General features: G+C 34.1%; 2 protein-coding genes and 1 non-coding gene across 3 annotated transcripts; 1 reads left to right on the top strand and 2 right to left on the bottom strand.

The window, feature by feature from the left end:
- Window positions 1–501: 501 nt before the first annotated feature.
- Window positions 502–1,744, bottom strand: LOC120208942 (phosphoenolpyruvate carboxylase kinase 1-like). Its single transcript, XM_039208052.1, has 2 exons — window positions 842–1,744; window positions 502–747 (listed from the first exon to the last, which is right to left on the bottom strand). The coding sequence occupies exon 1, from the start codon at window positions 1,431–1,433 to the stop codon at window positions 861–863; it is 573 nt and encodes a 190-aa protein (XP_039063983.1). The 5' UTR covers window positions 1,434–1,744; the 3' UTR covers window positions 502–747; window positions 842–860.
- Window positions 1,745–17,262: 15,518 nt separating this feature from the next.
- Window positions 17,263–17,335, bottom strand: TRNAR-CCG. Its single transcript has one exon. It is a non-coding gene; the product is annotated as a tRNA-Arg (tRNA).
- A 1,433-nt stretch (window positions 17,336–18,768) lies between these two features.
- LOC120208946 (cell division cycle 5-like protein) lies at window positions 18,769–26,052 on the top strand. Its single transcript, XM_039208054.1, has 4 exons — window positions 18,769–19,121; window positions 19,873–21,585; window positions 22,092–22,373; window positions 25,244–26,052. The coding sequence occupies exons 1-4, from the start codon at window positions 18,945–18,947 to the stop codon at window positions 25,898–25,900; spliced, it is 2,829 nt and encodes a 942-aa protein (XP_039063985.1). The 5' UTR covers window positions 18,769–18,944; the 3' UTR covers window positions 25,901–26,052.
- Window positions 26,053–26,660: the final 608 nt, after the last annotated feature.

Below are 26,660 nucleotides of genomic sequence, written 5' to 3'. Positions count from 1 at the left end.
TACATTGGGACACGTTTGATTATATAGTCAAGACTAATATGACTTCCCAAAGTTCAACTTGAGAGAAATAATGATAACAACAACGGATAATGATGTAGAACTTATATTATTATAATATTTATTTATTTTAATTTTATTATATATATTAAGATTATTTTAAAGTAATTTATCAAATAATTTTAATAATAAAATATTATTTTTAAAAATTTTAAATTTAAATAATTATATTTATAGAATATGTGTATATCGTAAAAAATTTAAAAGAAATAAATGAATATTATTTTATAATCATTTTATAATTTTTTTTTTGAATAATTAAAATTATGAATTTTTTTATAACCTAAGATTAAGATTAAATTACTTTTATGATTTTAGTATAAATAAATTGTAAAACTATTACTGTCATAACTTATTATTATAATGTTTTTTAGAATTTTTCTTTAATCTTAAGCTGTTGTTTTATTATTATAAAACAAATACAAGAGGAAGATTCTCAAACTCCACTGCTCATCCATTAACAAAAAAAAAAGACTGGTAGCCTGGTAGGTTCATGGCGGTTTAACCCCACGTGAAAAAGGAAACACCGGATTCCGGTGAAAGCAAAGCAGCCGGTGGGCTTTCTGGGTTTGGGGACCAACTTGTCGTTAATATTTACATTGACGACTTATTCATACTTTGGTTTCCACTGATGATTTCAACCTCTTTTGATGTTATTTAAAACGCTCCATTCATGATCCAAGGGGTGCCCTGCATTTATAAACAATGAACAAATCAACAATCTATTTAGCTACATCATGTTCTTTAATCATTGCGATTCAAAAGAATGAAATTTTTTACTCACTCAAAACTTGTTCCGCAGATTATCTCTTAGAAACATCTCTGCAAATCATCTTCCTCAACAAGTCCTTAACCCCACCCGAAACCGATCTGAAAACCCTACAAGGAAACCTCAGATTACCTCTCAAAACAGCCTCGAAAATCTCCCCCGCCGTCTCACCGTAAAACGGCGGAACACAGACCAACGTAACGTACAAAACGACACCGGCACTCCAAACATCAACCTTCTCATTGTAAGCTCTCCCCATCACAACCTCAGGAGCAACATAATAAGGTGTCCCCACCAACCCATCGACCATTCCAAGTTCACCTAACCATGTTGCAGAACCGAAATCCCCGATCTTTAATTTACCTCTAAAGTCAAAGAAAATATTGTGGGGTTTAACATCTCTGTGAACAATCCCAAGCCCGTGACAACGAGCCAGACCAGACATGAGCTGTTGCATGTACGATGCAGCTTGGGGTTCAGACAAGTGTAAAATCCGGTCGTGGAGAGTGTAGGGTTGACAGAGGTCGAGGATGAGTTGAAGGGTGTGTTCGGATTCGGAGACGTCGTGGATCTGGACGATGTTTGTGTTGGGAGACGGCAGGGTCATGATTTTAGGCTCATTTTCTAGACATTGTCGATCGATGGGGGTCGGAGAGGAGGCGTTTGTCGATGGATTTGGAGGCGAACGAGGCTTGGGTTTCGGGACAAAACACTCGTGATATGATCCCGAACCGCCCTCTTCCGATCTCTTCACATACTTGGTACTTGTTCTTCAAGGTTTCACTCATTTTTCGTGGTTTTTTTTGTTGATCTTCTCAGGGTTTTAGTTTTCAAACTTTTTTTATTTTGTTTTGAGGGTTTTTAACAGAGAGGGAAGAAGGAATTGCTGGAGGATATTCGGTGGGAAGTGCAAACCAGCTAATAGACGACTGGTTTGTTTGGTTTTGGACACTCGAAAATCTGAAACCAAGCAGAGATTTAAAGGACTAGAGGTTATTTAATTTATATTCATCTTAACTTAATAAAGAAAGAGAAAAAATATATTCAAATTGATAACATAATTATTATTCTCTAGAAATATTGAATTCTAACAGTTATATTTATAAGATATATTATCAATAACTTTAAAAACTCTAATTAAATATTATCTTATAAAATTATAAGTTATAATCATCTCATATTACTAAAAATAAATATACTCACAGACAAACTATTCGCCATTAAAGAACTATAATACAATGTTTTATAAATATCCTCCTCCACCCCCATGGTATCGGCAGCTGCCCCAACATGTTATTTTCTGCCATCTAATTTGTTGGATTGAACTATATAATATTTCATTTGGTTGCATAGTCACTAACACTGTGAATGAGTTTTAAAATGGATTATTATTTATTAAATGGATGATTAAAAAAAGTATTTCTACAATGGTTATCATTTATATTTTCTTGTTATTATATCTTACAAAAATTATAATTATTATATTTAAAAAAAATAGAATTATTATATGATTGTTAAAGGTACGTAGTATAATTAATAGTTTCTCGTGTCCAAGTTTTCTAACAAGGAGGATGTATGTGGTTCCATTATATTAAGGTTTGGCAGTGTAATAACACCAAAAATGCCATGTCATCTCGACCCCACTAATCAACCACTTTGTTAATTGCAATCTTAAATAAAAATCATAGTTCATGTCCCATTAAATTAACTGTCAGCTTCAATGACATTATATAGTGGAATTATATAATTATTTTTCAATCACAAATAATAATATTCTTTTTTTAAATATCAATAGATTATGTATTTTAGGATCATGCCCACTTCAAAAGCTTGCTTAGGTTTTTCACAAAGCATGACGTGTCATCATCATGTCCATTAGATATATTTTATTTTGTATGATTTTTAAATTATTTCCCTATTATTTAAATTTAAACGCTTCAACTCGGAAGGTTGTGTCTTATTTTTTTTATGAGTTTATAAAGTTTAGTGTTTAGATTTTATACTTTAAAACTATTTAAACATTCAAAGGTTTGGAGGGTCCATTAAATTTAAATACTTTATAAATCTAAAACACGTAATTCTATACCTAAATCTACGTTCAAAATAATTTAAAATGAGCCTATATCAAAATCACATGAATTTGGAATCAAAGTTGGTACATAGAATCAAATAATACTAGGTTGCAATAGATTAAGCAAGAATACCAGTAGGAACGGACATAAAATTTTATATTAGAGGTAAATTTAAATTCATAAAATTTTAAGAGGACGAAAATAAATTTTCAATAGAAAATACATAAAAAAATCTAAAATCTAAAATAACTTTTAAAATTTCAGGTGGACGATTGTCTCTCACCCGTCGATCCATCCCTAAATACCACCTTTCTCCTATCAATTTATGTGTGCTATAATTATTACCACTAGTTTTTGCAAATTGAAGTACTATAAAATTCTTGGTTAAAACAGAGAAAGATGTACGGGACAATATAATAGAACAATATTTATACTATGTTTGCAACAATTCAAGTTATATTTGTTAAAATTAATTAATCTTGTATGCGGAATCAATTAACACATAAGGATGTTGATAGAGTAATTAAAATTAAGCTCACGACGTAATTATTAAGAATTACAGTAAAAGAAATGAAAACTTACTTGATGATTCTATTATGATAGTTGAATATCCCAAAAGCAATAAATAATAAATGTTATCCAATCTCAATACTTTATAATCCTCAATTTGACTTGTGATGATATCAAGACTTGTTTGATTATTGATGAAAGAATCAAAACCCCAAAACATATTGTCTTCTTATTTTCTTTTTAAGAGAAAAAGAGAGAGCTTTGAAAAAAAACTGTCAGCTACGTGAGTTTTTTTAAAAATGATTCCACTATGTTTTTTAAATCAAAATAATCGAAAGACCCATCTACTTTTCAGTTACACATAACACCACTCAAACTTATATTTTCATGGTATGAGACGGAGGGATTTACACCCGATAACTGCCTCCTCAATACTACACTAATCATTATTGTATGTACAACAACAACAACAACAAGTATCAATTACTTAAATTATATGAATCAATATTAGAAATCAAAATTTCTAACATTCTCCCACTTGATTCATATATGACAAGTTTATATCATATTAACATAATTTGAGCTCACTTAAATAATGTAATATACAAGTCACAACTTTGTAAGAACTAAACCAATCGAATCATGGTGGTCATGGGCCTGTCAAACGTCTTGACTCCTTCCATGTATTACATGTCAATCCAATTAAAACAGACATAATTTAATAAGATAGACACCCATAAATATCTTATTTGACAATGTCTTAAAATAAAATCCAACATCTATAATCATAACAAAATATGCATAACTAAAATATGATTCATAGATAAGAAAAATCCAAACCAACATCGATATCTAGAGTATCAAACAAACATAAATGTGCAAGACATATATTCATACATGTATGACTAATCATCCGCTATACAAAGACTTCACGACTACTCTCATTTCATTAACATGGCCAATAAATGTCTTAGGAGCTAGTCCTTTAGTCAACAGATTCGCAATCATATCATCGGCACCAATGTGTACTATTTGAACTCTTTGATTTTGCACCTCTTCTTTGACAGATAGATACTTTAAATCCATATGTTTGACACCCTTGGAGTATCTATCGTTCTTAGAGAAGAATACAACTATCGCATTATCACAATAAATCCTTATCGGTCTAGTAATGGTACCAACGATGCCTAAACCATCAACAAAATTATGTAGCCATAATGATTGAACTGTAGCTTTAAAGCATGCTACGAATTCAGCCTCCATAGTGGAAGTAGCAATGACAGATTGCTTACCACTCTTCCATGAGACAACTCCATCAGCTAGAAGGAACACTAGCCGAATGTGGACTTCTGGGTATCCGAACATCCAACATAGTCCGAATTCGAGTAACCAACATCCTCAAGGTTAATAGTTCTTCTATATGTGAGCATGTGATCCTTAGTGCCTTGCAAGTACCTCAAGGTTAGTAGGTACCCTATTCAATATGTATACGATAGTCCTCAATGCATACATCCACAATGAAACCTGTATAGAACTATCATTCATCATATTTCTCATCATTTTCATCAATGTACGATTACGCCTTTCCGCTACACCCTTTTGATGTGGCGATCCGGGCATTGCATACTAAGCACAAATGCCCTTAGACTCAAAGAGCTTATTAAATAAACAAGGAATTTGTCCAACTTTCGATGTCTTTCCATAATATTCACTACCTCTATCAGAACATATTACCTTAACCTTTCTGTTTAACTGCCTCTCAACCTCCGTAATGAATGTCTCAAGGACATCAACTGATTGAGTTCTTTCATATAGTAAATATAGGTAACAATACCTAGAGTAATCATCAATGAATGTGATAAAATACCTCTCATCGCCCCAAGATGGTATATCGAAAGGACCACAAATATTTGTGTATTACTTGTGGTAGTTTGTTTTGATACATGTTTTGTTGAGTTAATCGATCGATGGAATCGACCAAGAGGGGGTGAATTGACAATAAAAATTTTTGTGGAAGCTTTTGAAGAAAATTGAAAGTAATTGCACAATAATTTAGAGTGGTTCGACTTTATCAACTAAAGTCTACGTCCACTACCTTAGCTATCCACACTAAGGATTTTCCAACAAATTCACTAATTTGTTCTTTCTTTTGAGGCCAAAGAGATAACCTTACAACTCCCTCAAGAATATACCCCAATTCTTGAGAACACACTTTTCTCAAAGAGAATATTACAAATTTGCAAACTTACAAGAAAAACCTCACAAGGAAAATATGTTTGCACAATTCTAGAACAAAGAAAGAAAACTCAAGAATAAATACAATTGAGCACAATAAGTGTTCTTGAAAGTAAAATGAATATTGAATGAAAAATATGCTTGAAATGCTCAAACTTGAGGTTTGATGCTTTCACTTTGAATCTCTCTTGATTCTAGTTGCTTATTGTTTCTTGTTATTGATCAATGACTTCTAAGCTTGTTTAAATACACATTGAATCACTTCTGAACGTTGGGGATGATTAGTGGAGTCAATAGAGCCGTTTAAGTGTGAAAATAATTAATTAAAACAGTTGAGAGCATCAGTGCATCGATGCATACCCATGGTGTATCAGTGTAAAATTCAAATATTTTGACCGTTGGACCCTTAGTGCATCGGTGCACTAAGAGTGCATCGATGCATCAAGTACATTCGATGTTTCAAAATAGCCATAGTGCATCGATGCATGGCTGGTGTATCGATACATCAAATGCATTCGATGTTTTCATAAAATCCTCAGTGCATCGGTGCATGGTAAGTGCATCGATGCATGAAATGCATTCGATGTTCAATTTAATTCATGGTGCATCGATGCATGGATTGGTGCATCGGTGCATCACTCTGAAAAATTGATTTTAGGCTTGATTTTGGTTCAAAATACTTTGAAAATTGTTTCAAAAATATATTTAGTATAAAACACAATTGTACACATTTAGTAAGGTTTGAAATTGATCTTAAAAGACTTGGAGTAATAATTTGATATTCGATTAATTGAATCGAATATACTTAGAAAATCATTTGTAAAATCTTAAAATTCTTTTAAACTAATTTGTTATATCGAAATATCAAAATGTTTTCAACAATCTCCCCCTTTTTGATATAACAAAACACTTGAGTAATTTTAAGATTTTCTTTGAAAAAACTATTTTGAAAATCAAATTTGAAATTACTCCCCCTTACTACCTTACTATAACATTTTACACTTCTCCCCATTTTTGTTAAATCAAAAGACTTTAAAATAACTTTACACAAGGTTTTGAAAAACTTAGCCAATTTATATTTAAAAACTTAAAGATTAACCTGCTAAGATCAAAGATCAAAAGAGAGATTAGCCATTAGTTTCATAATCAATATTCATAATAAAATGTGAAATGGTTAATTAGTCATATTTCAACTAAAAAGTAAATAATGCACATATTGAAACAAACCAAAATATATATGAAATAAAAGTTCAAATATCCATCAAACAAACATCCAACAATCAAAGAAAGACAATCCAAAATGTTTTAACAATTTAAATTCAAGTTCAAACCCAAAAATAATCAAATCAAGATAAGTCTATTCATCCATCGAAGGATCGGGAGGAGGAGGAGGGTAACGAGCTCTCATCTCAAGCGTGAGTGCATCCAAACGATCATTCATATCTTGTTGTCGAGCTCCCAAGGTAGAGAGCTGGGACTCAATGAATGTGAAGCGCGAATCCATGGACGCATACCGTAAATCAAATGTCTCTAAAAACGAAAGAAAATATGGAGGTATTTGATCTTCTTGTGGAGATGGTTCCGGTGCAGGCTCGTCATAAGGTACGTGATCATCGATGTCTTGCATAAGTTGTTGAAATTCAGGATCATCGTCGGAAGTCAGAGCAGGAGGATGAGCACGAGAGGAGCTAGGAGCAGCTTGTGAGGAACTAGCTCCCGGAGTTTGCTTTCCGGGTCTAAAAACCCATTGACCAGTTACCTCGTCTTGTTTCCAATCCTCTCTTTCTTCAAGGATGTGAGATTGATTTGATTTTGGAGTGGGATATGATTGTCTAGAGAGACGTCTAGACCAAGTTTGATAAAGAGGTTACTAAGAAGACCTGAAATATTACCTTGAAAATTTTGGATTTGAGAGGAATATGATGTTGTTTTGCACGATTTGATGATAAATGCAGGATTAGGAGTTGAAAAACTTGAAGATTCCAACAATATTTTATTGATTTTAAGTAAAAGGATATTTTAGAGAGAGAGAGGCGAACGACGTGAGTGTTTTAGAGTTAGGAGTTTGAGAAGATGAAGAAAATAAGGGTTTTTATCTAAAACCCCGATGGATTCATCGATGCATGACCTCGTGCATCGATGCACATTCAAGGCGTTCATCGATGCATCAACACGATGAATCGATGCACATTCAAAGGGATGCATCGATGCAATGTTAAGTGTATCTATGCATAAAGCACAAAAATGTTAAAAATTCGTTTTAAACACTTAAAATGCTAAATTAATTAGCTCTAGTGGTATTGACAACTCATATATTGAAAATTAATCATGTTCAATCAATCAAATTAATCTTTAAACAATATTTGAACATAAAATTAATTTTCACCAAATAGCATAAACTCCCCCTAACTAATAGCAAGGAATGCAATCAAAAATTACCATTATAAGCATTTTTCATTTATTCTTAAAAGTGCTAAAATTATTTTAAACACTAAGTGAAGATAGGTCAGTTAAACCTAATTCTCTCCTAAGTGTCCAAAATATTTCCTTGTCTAAAGGTTTTGTAAAGATATCCGCTAATTGATGCAAAGTGTCAACAAATTCTAGAACTACATCTTCCTTAGTGACATGGTCTCTAATGAAGTGATGTCTTATTTCAATGTGCTTAGTTCTAGAGTGTTTGATGGGATTTTTAGTGAGACAAATAGCATTAGTATTGTCACACTTGATAGGAATATTACCTACTTCAATTCCATAATCAAAAAGTTGTTGTTTCATCCATAAAAACTTGTGCACAATAACTACCGGATGAAATGTATTCCGCTTCGGTGGTAGATAGCAACACAATTTTGTTTCTTTGAAAACTAAAAAATCAACATATTTCCAAGGAATTGGCAAGTACCGGAGGTGCTTTTCCTATCTAATTTGCATCCTCCATAATCCGCATCAGAAAAGGCATGCAAGCTAAAGCTAGAGTATCTAAGATACCAAAGTCCTAAACTAGGAGTGTCCTTAGGGTGCGTTTGGTTCACGGAATGTAAGATTACCAGTGGGAATAAAAGATTACCAGGGAATAGGATTACTGGGAATGTTGTATTTTGTGTTTGGTTGGTTTAGCAGGAATGTAAGATTACCGTGTTTGGTTAAAGGAATAAAAGATTATTGGAATGTATATTTGACCAAATTGTCCTTATTATATATTTGTATAATATTACAAATTGTAAAATATTTATATATTTTCTTTAAAAAATTAAATATTTAATATTTATATAATTCTTTTTACAAAATTAAAAATATAGAAAAGGTTTAATGAAAGGGTAAATTTTTTTAACCCCTTAACTTCGTATAAAATTTTAATTATAGATTTTTTTGTAAATCTAAAATAATTTAAGGATAAATTTGTAATTTAACCTTCGTAAAATTTTTATTATTTCAATGACAGAAGAAGTTTATTTTTGAAAAAAAATAATAATTTAAGGGCATTTTAGTCCAAAACGCCGGTAATGTTACAATACCTAAGGGAAGGGAGGTAATGACATTCCCGGTAATATACCCCACAATCCTTGAACCAAACACCCCCTTAAGGTATCTAAAGATTCTCTTAATAGCTAGTAAATGTGATTCCTTAGAGCATGATTGAAATCTAGCACATAAGCAAACACTAAACATAATGTCCGGTCTACTTGCAGTTAAATAAAGTAGAGATCCAATCATTGACCTCTATAATTTAACATCTACACATTTACCTCCTTCATCTAAGTCAAGCTTTGTTGAATAGCTCATTGGAGTGTCATGAGGTTTGCCATTTTCCAGTCCAAAACTTCTTGAGCATATCTTTGACGTACTTAGCTTGATTGATGAAGATGTCATCTTTTCTTTGCTTGATTTGGAGTCCCAAGAAAAATGAGAGCTCCCCCATCATGCTCATTTCGAATTCGCTTTGCATTAGCTTAGAAAATTCTTGGCAAAGAACATCATTAGTAGAACCAAATATTATATCATCAACATAAATTTGAACTACTAATAAATCTTTACCTTTATGCTTTAAAAACAATGTAGTGTCAACCTTCCCTTTTGAGAAACCTTTTTCAATTAAAAAGTTTGACAATCTTTCATACCAAGCTCTAGGAGCTTGTTTTAAACCATAAAGTGCTTTTGTCAATTTAAAAACATGATCCAGAAATTTTGAATCTTCAAAACCTAGAGGTTGTTCCACACACACTTCTTCTTTTATAAAACCATTTAAAAATGCACTTTTAACATCCATTTGATATAATTTAAATTCATGAAAACATGCAAATGCTAATAACATTCTAATTGCTTCTATCCTAGCTACGGGAGCGTATGTTTCATCATAGTCTATGCCCTCTTCTTGAGTATACCCTTGAGCAATAAGTCTAGCCTTGTTTCTCACTATATTACCACTCTCATCAAAGCTTATTCCTAAATACCCATCTAGTACCTACAGTAGATTTATTACTAGGCCTTTCAACTAATGTCCACACTTGACTTCTCTCAAATTGATTTAATTCTTCTTGTATAGCCATAATCCAATGTTCATCTTTTAATGCTTCTTTGATGTTCTTAGGCTTTATGCATGAAATAAATGCAACATAATTATAAATATTTCTAAGAGAGGATCTAGTTGTTACCCCTTTTGATGGATCACCTATAATCTCACCATCGTTGACATAGTTGTACTCTCTTGGATAAGATACTTCCATTTCTTCAATGGTTGGATTCTCGAGAGGATAATGAGCTTCCTCATATTTCGTTTCTTCCTTTGATGATGATTCTCCAACGTCATGTCTAACGTCATTTGCTTGTACAATACCTACATCATCATTAACACAAGAATCCTTCCTCAGAAGGAGATTATCATCGAAAACAACATGTATGGACTCTTCTACAACTAAAATTCTTTTATTAAATACTCGATAAGCTTTAGAATTTAAGGAATAACCCAGAAAAATTCCTTCATCACTTTTAGCATCAAATTTGCCAAGGTTTTCTTTACCGTTGTTTAAAACAAAATATTTACATCCAAAAGGATGAAAATAGCTAATGTTAGGCTTTTTATTTTTGAAAATTTCATATGGAGTTTTCTTTAAAATTGGCCTAATCATTACTCGATTTACAACATAACAAGCAGTATTTGTGGCTTCCGCCCAAAAATATTTTGGCAAATTATTTTCACAAAGCATGGTTCTAGCCATTTCTTCTAAAGTTTGATTTTTCCTCTCAACAACTCCATTTTGTTGAGGGGTTCTAGGTGCTGAAAAAATTATGGCTAATACCATTAGAATTACAAAACTCATTAAATCCAAGATTCAAATTCAGTGCCATGATCACTTCTAACACTAGTGATAGAGTAACCTTTTTCGTTTTGGATTACTTTTGAAAATGTGATGAAATTTTCTAATGCTTCATCTTTAGTATTTAAGAATAGAACCCAAGTATATCTAGAATAGTCATCTACCAAGAAAAATGCATATTTGTTTTCCACCCAAGCTAGTAGTTCTGGTTGGCCCAAAAAGATCTATATGGATCAATTGTAATACTCTACTAGTTGATACGTCATTAATGGATTTAAAAAAAATCGCTTTTGTTTTCCTTTAGCACAAGCATCACAGATTTTATCATTATCAAATTTGAGCTTAGGCAACCCTCTTACTAAGTCTCATTGAATTAGCCGTTGCAAAACACTCATACTAGCATGTCCTAGTCTCCTATGCCATAACCAACTATCATGTTCATCCTTAGCAACTAGGCACAAATTAGTCATATCAATAGAATCTAAATGCACCATGTATAAGTTTCCTATTCTATGACCAACAAGCATAATCCGATTAGATGCAATGTCAATGACTTTACAACCATTAATTTCAAACATGACATTGAATCCCTTATCACATAATTGACTAATACTCAATAGATTATGCTTTAATCCATTCACATATAACACATTTTTTATTTGTATGGAAGAGGTATTACCTATAGTACCAATACCTTCAATGTGACCTTTTGAATTATCACCAAAAGTCATTTCTCCTCCATTTTTGGCGTTAAGCTCTATGAATCGGCTTTTGTCTCCGGTCATGTGTATCGAGCATCCACTATCAAGGTACCATGAATTTGGATTTGTTTCCCGTTCCTTGTAGCAATGCTCCTTTTCCTACAAACATAGATTAATTTCTAATTTTTGGTACCCAAATTCTTTTGGGTCCATATTCATTAGTTTCTAAAATCCTTGTCCCCTTTGGTATCCATTTATTAATTACATTCTTATCTTTAGTAGTAATGAATTCTTTAGGAACCCATATACTTCTAAAAATTTTACCATTCAAGGTTCGTTGAGGACTTCTATGATTGTAGCTTCTAAAACTTTTCTTAACAAAGTTGGATTTTGAATTCTCACCTTTTTCAAAACTTTTTGTTCCAACCTTATTAAAAGAAGTTTTAAGATCATCAATCTTCTTTTGATGATCATCATGAACTTTTGAAAGTAAGTTATGCAAATCATTATTTTTCTTTTCAAAATCATTAATTTTGATTTGCAATTCTTTGATCTTACTTTCAAGCTCATTGTTGGTCTTGGATATAAGACTATTTTCGTTTTTCAATTTTGAAATATCATTTTTTTATTTTGAAAATAGAGTCTTAAAATCTGAAGCCAACCCATTATAATCCTCTAATAACTCATCATAAGATAATTCATCCAAATCGAATGAGTTAGAGGTTACCTTAGAATCTTCCCCGATAGTCATCAAGCACAAGTTTGCAACTTCTTGTTCCTCTTCATCGTAACCTTCTTCATCGCTCCATGTAGCTACATAAGCCTTGTGCTTCTTTTTGGATTGACCATTTTTCTTCAATTGTGGGAAATCATATTTGACATGCCCTGGCTTTTTGCATTCATAGCAAATGATCGGGTCTTTCTCCTTCGATTCAGTTTTGAAGCCTTCATGACGTTTGAATTTTCTTCCTCGGTTGGGCATCATCAATTTTCTGAATCGTTTGGCAAATAATGTCATTTCCTCGTCATCATCATCGTAATTCGAATCACTCTCATCTTTTGTGGATTTGAGAGCAACTCCAATATTTTTCTTCTTCTCCTTCTTCTTTGGTGTCTCGTCAATCTTATCGAGGTCCACTTCATCTTCAAGCATCATTTCATGAGTGAGAAGGAAACCGATTAGTTCTTCAAGAGTTAAGGACGTTAGGTCCTTAGACTCGATGATTGTCGTCTTCTTTGATTGCCACGATTTTAAAAGGGAGTAGACTAACTTCCTCACAAGCTTTTCATTTGAAATGGTCTCTCCATATGATTTAAGATCATTGACAATCGTTGAAAATCTATCCGTCATAGCTTTTGATATCTTCATTTGGTTTCATCCTGAAATTTTCATAGCTATGCGTTAAAATACTAATTTTAGATTTATTTACCTCATCGGTACCTTCATGAGTGACTTGAAGTTTGACCCATATTTATTTGGCGGTTGTACAAGATGAAACTCTTTCATATTTATCTAGTCCAAGAGGACAAAATATGATATGGATCACTTTGGAGTTGAGCTGGAATATTCTTGTCTCTCCTTCACTCCACAATCTTAGATGAGTGAGAGGCTTGATATATCATTCTTCTATGGCATTCCATGCTCCCATGTCATTTGCTTGAATGAATTACATCATCCTATTTTTCCAATAGGCATAGTTAGCCCTATTGAAGAAAGGAGGCTTGTTGACGGGCATCGAATCGAGATTAGAGTAGTAATTTGAAGCGGAGGCCATTGATGACTTGATAATCGATGTAACTCTTCCCGAATCGACTCAAGAGGCGATTAAACCTTCAAATGAGTGAGGTTCTGATACCAATTGTTGAGTTAATCGATCGATGGAATCGGCCAAGAGGGGGGTGAATTGGCAATAAAAATTTTGGTGGAAGCTTTTGAAGAAAATTTAAAGTAATTGCACAGCGATTTAGAGTGGTTCGACTTTATCAACTAAAGTCTACGTCCACTACCTTAGTTATCCACACTAAGGATTTTCCAACAAATTCACTAATTTGTTCTTTCTTTTGAGGCCAAAGAGATAACCTTACAACTCCCTCAAGAATATACCCCAATTCTTGATAACACTCTTTTCTCAAAGAGAAGATTACAAATTTACAAACTTACAAGAAAAACCTCACAAGGCAAATATGTTTGCACAATTCTAGAACAAAGAAAGAACACTCAAGAATAAATACAATTGAACACAATAAGTGTTCTTGAAAACAAAATGAATATTGAATGAAAAATAGGCTTGAAATGCTCAAACTTGAGGTTTGATGCTTTCTCTTTGAATCTCTCTTGATTCTAGTTGCTTGTTGTTTCTTGTTATTGATCAATGGCTTCTAAGCTTGTTTAAATACACCTTGAATCACTTCTGAACGTTGGGGATGATTAGTGGAGTCAATAGAGCCGTTTAAGTGTGAAAACAATTAATTAAAGTAGTTGGGAGCGTCAGTGCATCGATGCATACCCATGGTGCATCGGTGCATCGGTGTAATGCATCGGTGCACTAAGAGTGCAACGATGCATCAAGTGCATTCGATGTTTCAAATAGCCAGAGTGCATCGATGCATGGCTGGTGCATCGATGCATCAAATGCATTCGATGTTTTCATAAAATTCTCAGTGCATTGGTTCATGGTAAGTGCATCGATGCATGAAATGCATTCGATGTTCAATTTAATTCATGGTGCATCGATGCATGGATTGGTGCATCAGTGCATCACTCTGAAAATTTGATTTTAGGCTTGATTTTGGTTCAAAATACTTTGGAAATTATTTCAAAAATATATTTAGTATAAAACACAATTTTTACACATTTAGTAAGGTTTGAAATTGATCTTAAAAGACTTGGAGTAATAATTTGATATTCGATTAATTGAATCGAATATACTTAGAAAATCATTTGTAAAATCTTAAAATTCTTTTAAACTAATTTGTTATATCGAAATATCAAAATGTTTTCAACATGTTTGGTTTGCTTACCTTTAATGCAATCTACACAAGCATCATTCCAATTAGTGAAACCCAATTGAGACAAATCTCTACTTTTAATTAGCCTCAAAATCCTTTTAATAAGAAAATACCCAAATTTCTTATGAAACTTTTAATAAGAAAAATACTCAAATTTCTTATGAAATCTTTAATAAGAAAAAATACCCAAATTTTTTATGAAAATTAAATTGGTAATTTAATTTCTATCAAACGTGGCTCTGAGGCCAAATGTTAAAATCAATTAATCTTGCATGCAGAAGCATTAACACATAAGGATCTTGATAGGGTTATTAAATCAACCAAATCAAGTTCATGGCACAATTATTAAGAATTACAGTAAAAAAATGAAAACCTACTTGATGATTCTATTATGATAGTAGAATATCCCAAAAGCAAGAAATAATAGATGTTATCCAATCTCAATACTTTATAATCCTCAATTAGCCTTAGCCTTGTGATGATATCAAGAATTGTTTGATTCTTGATTAAAAAATCATAACCCCAAAACAAAGAGTGTTCTTATTTTCTTTTTAAGAGAGAAAAAGAGAGAGCATTAACAAAAGCTGTCAACTATGTGAGTTTAAAAAAAATGATTCCAGTATGTTTTTTAAATCATAAAATAACCGAAATGCCAAAATAACCGAAAGGCCCATCTAGTTTTCAATTACACATAACACCACTCAAACTTATATTTTCATGGTATGGGACGGAGGGATTTACACCCGATAATTGCCTCCTCAATACTACACTAATTATCACCGTGTGTACAACAACAACAATTATCAATTACTTAAACTATATGAATCAATATTAGAAATCAAAATTTCTAACAATATATAAGTGAAATGTCACTATATATATAAACCTAAACGGGTTTGATATAAAATAATTTTAAATTTAAATCGATGAAACTTGACTTAAAATAAAAATAAAATTAGAAAATAAATTATGGTCTGACCCATCAATACCTACCTCTAAATCAATGTTTTCATCAACTATTCATTATTGTAATATCATTTGACGATAGTCATTGCCTCCGTAAGAACTAAGACCTCAATTGGACTTATTATTCTTTTCAGATATTACGAGTTCCTAATACTGACATGATATGATCATTTATTGTCAGTTGATTGAGAATCTTTAAACAGATATTGTCATATATTCACTCCATATTTAAAAAAGAAAACAATAATCATTGCCCTTCATTTCGAAGTTCTTAATAGGATTATGTGCAATATTAATAATGATATTAATCAAATTAAAGAAGAAAGAAAATTATATTTTTAAGGTAAAAGGGTTACTTTTGCCCCTGTAGTAGACCCAATTTATAATTTTTGTTCCTATTGTATTTTCGTATCAATTTAGTTTTCAAAGTTGCTCAATTACATCATTTTATACCTTACCCCCAACTTAAATCCTAAATTAATAATATGGTGTGAGTATAAGATAATACTTTTCATAACTGTTTTAGTCTTTTTTTTTAATGTATGGAGAAAGAGCCTAGAACTTAAACAGTGATGTCGTGGCAAGAATCTTCAGCGAAATAAGAATAGATCTCCAGAGAGGGGCTATGTTAAAGATGAGTCCCCAAAGACAGTCACCATGCGAATCGAGCCATTCCATCAGCTACTCTACTACATTCCCTCGGAACATGAACCAATCTAACCCGAAATGCCGCTTGAAGAGTGCATCAATATGATGATGCAACAAGGAGCGATTACCACCACTTGGATCATAAAAATTTCGAACAACCTGCTCATTATCTGACTCCGCCACAACCGATCGGAATCATAGATCCCAAGCCAACATCAAACCTTCAGGAATGCCCCAAGCCTCCGCATTTATAGCCGAACACCGCCCAATAAGTTTAGCAAAACCCGAGACCCAAGCCCCTTCACTATCCCGCAGAACACCGCCGCAAGTTGCCAAGCCAGAATGTGGATTATGGCCACCGTCAGTATTGATCTTAATACAATCGAGCGAATATTTCGATTTATCCTGGCCTCACTACCTTGAAATAAAGCTCGCATCGCCAGCGAATGCACCGCTTCATCCTGGAGACGGGAGCTCTGAACCAGGATCGATTCCGACACACAGAAGCTTCGATAAAAAAATCATATGATTCCTACGAATCCATAAACACCAAGTAATGGATCCAAAAAGCAAATCCCAATCTGTAGCGACAACACTCCCTTGAACGAAAGAATTTTGATATTCATAATAGTAAAACTAGTACATTCTAATATACATTCAAATAGTCTGAAGACTAAATTTAAATAAGATACGTTAAATTCATATCTATATAATTTATATTTTTAAAACTATATTTTTTATTTTTCAAATAATACTTTAATTGAATTAAACTTTGATTTATGAAGCTCATTTCAACTCTTAAATCAGTAAAAAGTTCTAACTAATCCTCTTTCTAGAAGAGGAGAAATATGCATGCAATGAATACTATTAATGAACAAGTTAAAATTATGCATACAATTAAGAATAGGAAATTATTATTGAGTTGCATGAAAAAAAATGACACTAAGGCAACAATCTTAATTTGTTCTATAAATAAAAACCGTTCACGATGGGACTCGAACCCACAATCTCCCGCTCCGGAGGCGAGCGCCTTATCCATTAGGCCACGCGAACCAGCTGCGGGGAATTGGAATAAAGTTATTTATAATTATAATAAATGATAAACACAATAAGTTCTAAGGTAAACTACAGCATTGATCACTTTTTTTTAATATTTATATATTTTTGCTCACTAAATTCAAAAAACACAAGTTTTGATCACTTAAATTATCGTTTTATTAAGATTTGGTTACTAAAACATTAGCCGTAATTAATTTAATGTTGTGACACGTTAGAAAAAAGATTTAATTTTTATATTAACTCCTAAACTTTAGATAAAATATTAATAACGTGTCTTTTATAAACCCAAAATAATTTAAGGATAAAATATCAATTTATCCTTTTTTTTTTTAATATGTTTTCTTCCCAAATTCTATCTTCCACCGCACAACTTCGTTGTTTTCTGAATTTGTAACAAATATAAAAAGTGTGAGCATAAATAACAAATATTATTATAAACACTCTCATATGTATTATGATAAATATCAATACTTTTATTTATTTATTGAGATTAATCTACATTTTTTATATAATGAATATGTAATTTACATACTAAGCATCTTTATTTATAAATTGAAGGAGATTGAACAATTAAGTATCTTCAATATTTTCTATTTTTATATATAACGTATCAATTATAATACCAAGGGTAAAGTACACAAATGGTCCCCCGGTTATAGGGTATTATTTTATTAAGTCCCTCGACTATTAAAAGTTACAAAATGATCGTTCAACTATAGAATGCTGCCTTGTTAAGTCCCTTGACTATCAAAAGTTAAAAAATGGTCACCTGACTATTCATTATGTTTCAAAGTCATCATTATGTTTGAGGCTTTGGTATTAGATTTTATCATATCATGGTCAACAAAGTTAGCGTGCAACTAAGAAAATTGTTCATTTTTTAATGGAAAATGACGAATTTAGAACATAATGAATAGTCAGGTGATCGTTTTGTAACTTTTAATAGTCAAGGGACTCAACAAAGCAGCATTATAGTCGGAGGACTATTTTGTAACTTTTAATAATCGAGTGACTTAATAAAATAGTACCCTATAATTAAGGGTCCATTTATGTACTTTACCCTAATACTAATTACATTTAGTCGATCTTTAAGATTCAATTGACGTTCCATGACCATTCCTCTTCTAATATTATAAAAAATATATTTACAATTTTTTTTAAAGTATACAAAAAATTTTCACTTTCTAATCTAAAATATTTATTTTATATCAATAATGCTGTTAAATATTTAACGATTAATGACAAAATAAAAAATGTAAGATTAATGATAAGTTTATTTGATAGTTAAATTAGAAAAATGTAATAGATCAATGAGTAATGTTGTAATTTTTCCTATTATTTATGGCCCAGAGACGGAGAGAAGGTCTTAACTATACAAACCTTATAAGGGGTCAAAAATAAAGACTTTGCAATATTGGGTAGCTCCACACAGTTACTATAGCTTTTCCGCTCAATAATTTAATTATAAAAGAAAGAAGAAAAGAAGCTAGGGTTTGAATAGCTTTGAATTCTGAGCTTTTAAATCCAAGAATCTACGGTTTATAATTTTTGATACTTTCTGTTCAATTAAATCTTTCAAGGTAACAAAGAATCGTGGGCGAAAATGAGGATTATGATAAAAGGAGGCGTATGGAAGAACACGGAGGATGAGATATTGAAGGCGGCGGTTATGAAATATGGGAAGAACCAATGGGCTCGAATTTCTTCTTTGCTTGTTCGTAAATCTGCTAAGCAATGTAAAGCTCGCTGGTATGAGTGGCTCGATCCCTCAATTAAAAAGGTAAATTTTTCTTTTCTTTTCCTTCTAAAGAATTTTAATGTTTGTTCACCTGGATTTGTTTTGAATTGGAGCTTTACATTAGAAGATCGAATCAATTTTAGGTATTTTAGTTTTTCAGTGTTTCGATTTATGAGTTGAAATTTTCCATAGACACTTATTATTAATAGGTTTTTCTTTGGTTAGAGAAGTTAAGTTTCGTTTAGATTGCTCTTTGATTTGATGCCTTTGGTCAGAGTAGCTAAGCTTAGTTGAAAGAAATGTTCTTGTTGTTTCTTGTTTTTTGCTTTTTGCTTGCTCGAATGTCTGGTATGCAGACAGAAGCTAATGGTATATATATATAAAAAGAAAGACTAAAAGTACCAAATATTTAAAATGTTGCGTAATGCACATTGGTTTATAATTGTATCATATAAAAATAAATTCACAAATTTCAACTCTTATTGTTCATTTGCTTGTGTCAAATAAGCTTCTTTTTTTTTTAACTTCTGAGAGTTTAAAAAGACGTGGCAAAAGTAAGAATTGAGGATGGTCTAATCTAATTATTGGGGATTGCAGCCTTTTGTTACTCAAACTGCAACTTTCTTTCTTCTGAGAATATGTTATTGTTTGTCTTTCTGTTGAATTATTAAGTTTAATTGAATCGTTTCTACTTGATTCCTTTTGATGAAGAAAACTAGTAATAATTTTCATATTTATTTCTATAAAAGTAAGAGCTTTCAAGTGATCATTTGTGTTTTTGTGATGTATGTAGACTGAGTGGACTCGAGAAGAGGATGAGAAGCTGCTTCATCTAGCTAAGCTCATGCCAACGCAATGGAGGACGATTGCCCCAATTGTTGGCCGGACACCTTCTCAATGTCTTGAACGTTACGAGAAACTCCTTGATGCAGCTTGTGCTAGAGATGAAAATTATGAGCCAGGTGATGATCCCCGGAAATTGCGTCCCGGAGAGATTGACCCAAACCCTGAATCAAAGCCTGCTCGTCCAGATCCTGTCGATATGGATGAGGATGAGAAGGAAATGCTTTCTGAAGCTCGTGCTCGATTAGCTAATACTAGGGGCAAGAAGGCGAAGAGGAAAGCCAGAGAGAAACAGCTTGAAGAGGCTAGGAGGCTTGCTTCTTTACAGAAAAGGAGGGAGCTTAAGGCTGCTGGAATTGATACAAGGCACCGAAAGAGGAAAAGGAAGGGAATTGACTATAATGCGGAAATTCCTTTTGAGAAGAGGCCTCCTCCAGGCTTTTATGATGTTGCTGATGAAGATAGACCAATAGAACAGCCTAAGTTCCCAACCACCATCGAAGAACTTGAGGGAAAAAGAAGAGTTGATTTAGAAGCACAGTTAAGAAAGCAGGATATTGCGAAGAATAAAATTGCACAGCGGCAGGATACCCCATCAGCAATATTGCAGGCCAACAAGCTGAATGATCCAGAAACAGTAAGGAAGAGATCAAAACTTATGCTACCATCACCTCAGATTTCTGATCATGAATTGGAGGAGATTGCAAAGATGGGATATGCGAGTGATCTTCTTTTAGGGAGTGAGGAACTTGCTGAAGGGAGTGGTGCAACACATGCTCTTCTTGCAAATTATTCCCAGACACCACGTCCAGGAATGACACCTTTACGGACCCCACAAAGAACACCTGCTGGAAAAGGCGATGCTATCATGATGGAAGCTGAAAATTTGGCTAGGATGAGAGAGTCACAGACGCCATTACTTGGCGGAGAAAACCCAGAGCTGCACCCTTCAGATTTCTCAGGGGTCACTCCTAAAACACAGATCCAAACACCAAATCCAATGTCGACTCCTGCAGCAACACCTGGAGCTTCAGGTCTTACTCCTAGAACTGGAATGACACCATCAAGGGATGGCTCTTCTTTTGGTTTGACTCCTAAAGGAACTCCCATGAGGGATGAGCTCCGCATAAATGAAGACATGGATCTACATGACAGTGCTAAACTTGAGCAGCGGAGACAGGCTGATCTAAGAAGTAACTTGAAATCTGGACTTGGTAGTCTTCCACAGCCAAGAAATGAGTATCAAATAGTCATTCAACCACCCCCAGAAGATAACGAAGAACCAGAGGAGAAGATTGAAGAAGACATGTCTGATCAGATAGCTAGAGAAAGGGCTGAGGAAGAAGCACGGCAGCAGGCATTACTTAAGAAGAGATCAAAAGTGTTGCAGAGGGAGCTACCAAGACCTCCTAGTGCCTCTCTGGAACTAATTAGAGATTCTTTGATGAGGACTGATGGAGACAAAAGTTCTTTTGTTCCTCCTACTTCAATTGAGCAGGCAGATGAAATGATAAGAAAGGAGCTTCTGTCCTTGCTGGAACATGACAATGCTAAGTATCCACTTGATGAAAAGGCATATAAGGTGAAGAAAAAAGCTGCCAAGCGTCCTGCAAATGGATCTATTCCCAGTATTGAAGATTTTGAAGAAGAAGAAATGAATGAGGTTTGTCATGTTTTTCATTGGTTATGTTGATGTCATTTTATGTTTTCATACCTTAGTGAACTCGTAGGTTATTATTGGCACGAATGGTTTATTATCAATGCAAGAAAATTTCATTTTGGTGCCTGCTATAGAATTGAGTTCTGTTTGGTGATATAAACCATCTATCACAAGTTTTATTAATCATGGATGCAATCAACCTAAACCTCATACTATTAGTTGAAACTCGATTTTCATCTGGCTGCACATTATAAATATTTTGGTGTCTGTAATTTTGCAATCTATATCTTTCATAATTTTTTTCACTTCTAAGGTAATTTAATTTGAATTCATATGCTGAAAACCTACTACTAACACTTTTCAGATTCGGGTCCCTGTCAGCCTGTTCTTCAGATTTCTTTTCCTTTCTTTTTGGATCATAATCTTTGACTTTTTTAATATCAGAGATGATATTATAGCATAAATGAGCCCTCTTATGAACTCACCGACGATTTTATTTTTGTTGGCAGGCCAATTCCTTGATTAAGGAAGAGGCTGATGTTCTTCGTGTGGCGATGGGGCATGAAAATGAATCTCTTGATGATTTTGTGGAAGCACATAATACTTGCCTAAATGATCTCATGTACTTCCCTACTCGTAATGCATATGGTTTATCAAGTGTTGCTGGAAATATGGAGAAACTTGCGGCCCTGCAGACTGAGTTTGAAAATGTGAAAAAGAAGATGGATGCTGATAAGTTGAAGGCAGAAAGCATGGAGAAGAAGTACAATGTTCTCACACAGGGTTACGAGGTAATAATTTTTTTAAAAGAAATAGGAAGCCTCGTTAAAAACCCTTTCATAACCATCGAACTACTAGCATAGCTCAACGGACATTGGAAGGAGGAAAAGAGTGCCTCAATAATTTTATTACTAAAAACCAAATACACCTAGAGTTCAATAACACCAATTACAACCAGAACAACCCGAAAACTAGAAACAAACCCATTACAACAAAAGAAAAAACTTTTTAACCTATCCCTAACTTAGCAAGTTTATCCGCTTCCCAATTAGTTGCACTCATTACATGCCTAACAATAACACCTTTATCCACCACAATGGAAGCGATGTCTTTCACCAATGGGTTAAATAGTGGGGTGCTGGAAGCAGGGCTTTTAATTCACTCCAAAGCCACCGAACAGTTGGATTCTAAAATAAGCCTACAACACGCTGAACTCCCGAACTTCAAGAAGAGCAGCAGCCCACTTTTAATTGACAAAAATTCTGCCAAAATTGGAGGGCCTGGACCAACGCTCTCTGAAAAGTACCCAATACCACACCGTTCTCATCTCCAAGCAGCCCACCAACCACCTTTCTGCCACGACCACTCCGTAGCACTGTCCACATTCAATTTAACAAAACCAAGGGGGTGGAGACCAACACACAGACCTTGATGGAACCGTCTTAGAATTCTGAGTTCAATCTCCTAAGGTAAGATCCCCCGCTAGGCTGTGAAAAGGAATTGATACCTTAGTAAATTTTGAAGAAAACCATGTTGCCACCCTATACCTTGTGAGAAAAGATAGCAAAGCAGAATCAAGCTTCCCTTTATTAAACACTATTTCATTCCTCATCTTCCAGATCGACCACAAGATAGGCCCTGGGATAAAATCCCAAATGGTCGATTGGGGCGCGAGATCAAACCATACAGAAATCAAAGCATCAGGACTTTCAGGAACAACAAGCGAAACATTCCATAACCGCAAGAAACTCACCCATAAGTCCCACGACACTTTGCAGGAAACAAACGAGTGAGAAACAGATTCGGTGCCGAACCACAAAATGGACAAGAAGAATCCTCAATCCTTAGAACCCCGTGATTAATTAGCTCCGCTTTAACTGCCACCTTCTTATGAATCACCTGCCGATTCCACCCGATGAGGAGCCACACCGTTCCACACATACCTTAACCACAGAAAACTCTCATCAGACCTATCAAAAAGGAGCCTTAGACAAGACTTACCGAGAAACAACTATCTCCTTCACCTGTCCAAAACAGACTGTCTTCAAGCAGAGGTGGAGAATTAAAATGATACGGCAATGAAATAAAATCGTTCCATTGCATCATCTCCCAATCGGCTAATTCCTTCTCATTGGAATGTCCCAAAATCCAACCTGAGGAGTTCGATTTCCTGAAATCAGCAATCTTCCCCTCTTTATTACTCGACAAGGAAAACAATCTTCCCCATTACCCACCTTCAATTGAAAATTACTCCGAAAACAAGCTCCAAAATCATCATCCGAGCAGCAATTTCTAACCACCCCTTCCATATCCACGATGCTTTGTAGGAAGCCATATTTTTCAACCCAATTGTTTTTGGATAAATCTTTTTATTGCAACAAATTACCCTTTTCCACCACGAATCCCTCTCATTCGCAAATTTCCATGCCCATTTTTGTAATAACACTATTCATAAGCTCCAAATTGGGAACGCCAAGCCCTCCCAACGCCTTGTGCTTGCGAACGGTGGACCATCACCCAATGGATTCTGGTCTTATCAACCGAGTCCCCTCATAAGAATTTCGCCATAATTGAGTTTAGCCTCCTTAAACCACAACTCGGCTTTCTGAAAATTGACAGAAAATAGATCGGCAAGGAACACAATACTGATTTTATCAACACAACCTTTCCAGCAACTGACAAAGAAGATGCTTTCCAACCAGCCAATTTCTTATAAAACTTCTGAATAACTGGATCCCATAATGATACTGAGTTTTTCTTCGCCCCAAGAGGCAATCCCAAATAATCCGTGGAAAGGAACCCACTGCACACCTGATTGTAGCAGCCCACTCACTAAGGGCATCTTCATTAACGATGATTCGAAACAGCCTACTTTTGGATAAATTTAATTGCAAGCCGGACATCATTTCGAAAATCAAAAGAACTCTGTTCACGTTCTTCAACTCCCCAATAGAAGCGTTACAAAAAAATCAGTAAATCATCAGCGAATTGGAGGTGAGAAAGGACGAAAGAGTTATCCTGATTTCCGAGCACAAAACCTTAGATGCACGCTGATAATTTTCTTATGCTACCATCATCTCAATTTTTATTGCAACTGTAGCATGTGCGTTATAATTTCTATCATTCATTTTCTATTATTAGACTTCATTTAGAATTTTCGTACTGCTTAGTAACATTAACAAAATCTTTTATACAGCATGCTTTCTTTATATGTGTAAGAACATGAAAACCTTTATGCCTTAATATCTGTGTTTGTGAATTGTGAGTTTGCCTTTGGAAATTGGAATTATGTGGGTGTTGGATTGGAGTAGGATGTGATTAAATAAAACAATTAGCATGTAAAGCTGTATCTGTATAAAGAAAAGTATCTGTTTTCATATTCATTTGATAGGTTGGAGTGCTGATAATTTTATTTATTAAAGCCATTTTAGTAGTTTATTTGAATTGTATGCACACCATCTTTCTTGTCCTCATTCTGATGCTGAACTAAGAATTAAATCATTTATTAACACGTAATGGATGATAGTTGCTTCTATCCAGCTTATAGCAATTAAATTAGTGAACTCCAATCCAAAAATACAATATCATACTTTTAGTAATTGAAGTTTGTTTGAAATTTCAATTCCTGTTGTGCTAAACAACCAACAATTTCAATGGTCAGAAACGGGCAGCAACTCCTTGGCGTCAGATTGAGTCAATCTATAAGCAGATGGATACCGCAGGAACAGAACTAGAGTGTTTTCAGACTTTACAAAAGCAGGAGCAATTAGCAGCATCACACAGGATAAATGGTCTCTGGGAGGAAGTCCAGAAGCAGAAGGAGCTCGAACAAACCTTACAAAGACGCTATGGGAATCTCGTGGCTGAGTTAGAAAGAATACAAACTCTGATGAATGTATATAGAGCAGAAGCTGAAAAGCAAGAAGAGGCGGCCAAAAAGGATCGAGCTCTTGAGTTGTCCGAGCCTGCATTGCCATCAAGCCAAGTTGATCTGTCAAGCTCAGGAATATCAGAGCATGTTGAGTCTTCTCTTGATGGTCAACCAAGTGTGGAAACAGATGGAAGCAAGTCCGTAAATGCGCCTTCGGTTGTGGAAGACAAAGGCGGTGATATCCCACAGACAGACAATATGGTGACCGAGGATGCTCTAAGTTCTGAGGTTGCCACAGAATCTATAAATCCAGATTCAGTCTCTTCCAAACAGGAAAGCATCCGAGAATCTCATGAAGCTGAAAGTTACCCTGACCACACCGAGGCCGACAATTCTTGTGTCTCGGTTGGGGATAATGCTGAAAAACAACTTGGGATGGAGGAATAACTTTTTGAGCTCTGAACAAGTATCGAGTTTCATCGGACAATGAGAGACTAAAGTCATGAGATCCGTATCTGCTTCTCTATTTTCATAAATCACGATTTCTACATGGATGTTAGCTATGTTGGAGTACAGCTTTTTATGTTGTGTTTCTTTGCTCTTAGAAGGGACCTCAAAAAGAAATACCAGTAATGTATAACTGGAAAAGATACTCTTTCTATTTTGGTGGAATCTTGAAGGAACATAGTTTCACATTCATGATTATCTAACTTCATCTGAGTTTTTGACTAAGGTCGTCCCAAATCTTTTTTTTTTTTGAAGTCATCGCAAATCTAAATGCGTTGTAGATAGATTTGAGGAATACATATTTATTTATTTATTTATTTTAATGTCTGGGAAGAGATTAGAAAAAAAGTTCCTCCATATCCATATCCGTATCTAATTGAGTCATAACCAATGTAGCTATGATGGTCACATAAGGGAGGAGTCAGAGTTCCACCATTTCGTCAAAAAAAGAAAGTTTTTATTATTATTTTGTCTCCGTTCAATTGGTATACCAAATTCGGTAGCAGCAGGCAGCCTTATTATGACTGCTGACACCTAAATCTATTTTCAAGAATACAACATTTCCAATCCCACCATACTGGATAAGCTTTGACTGCTTGACCCTCATCATAAATAACCTTTCTTCCCAATCTCCCTGCGCATAATCTTCATCAAACAATCCCCTAGCCTGACGCAGGTATGAATATATATGTATATATAT

This window comes from Hibiscus syriacus, unplaced genomic scaffold (assembly GCF_006381635.1).
Source record: "Hibiscus syriacus cultivar Baekdansim isolate YM2019G1 unplaced genomic scaffold, ASM638163v2 tig00017934_pilon, whole genome shotgun sequence".
Classification (NCBI taxonomy): Eukaryota; Viridiplantae; Streptophyta; class Magnoliopsida; order Malvales; family Malvaceae; genus Hibiscus; species Hibiscus syriacus.
Note: the sequence above shows the minus strand (reverse complement) of the source record. Positions and strands in the feature narration are given on the sequence as shown.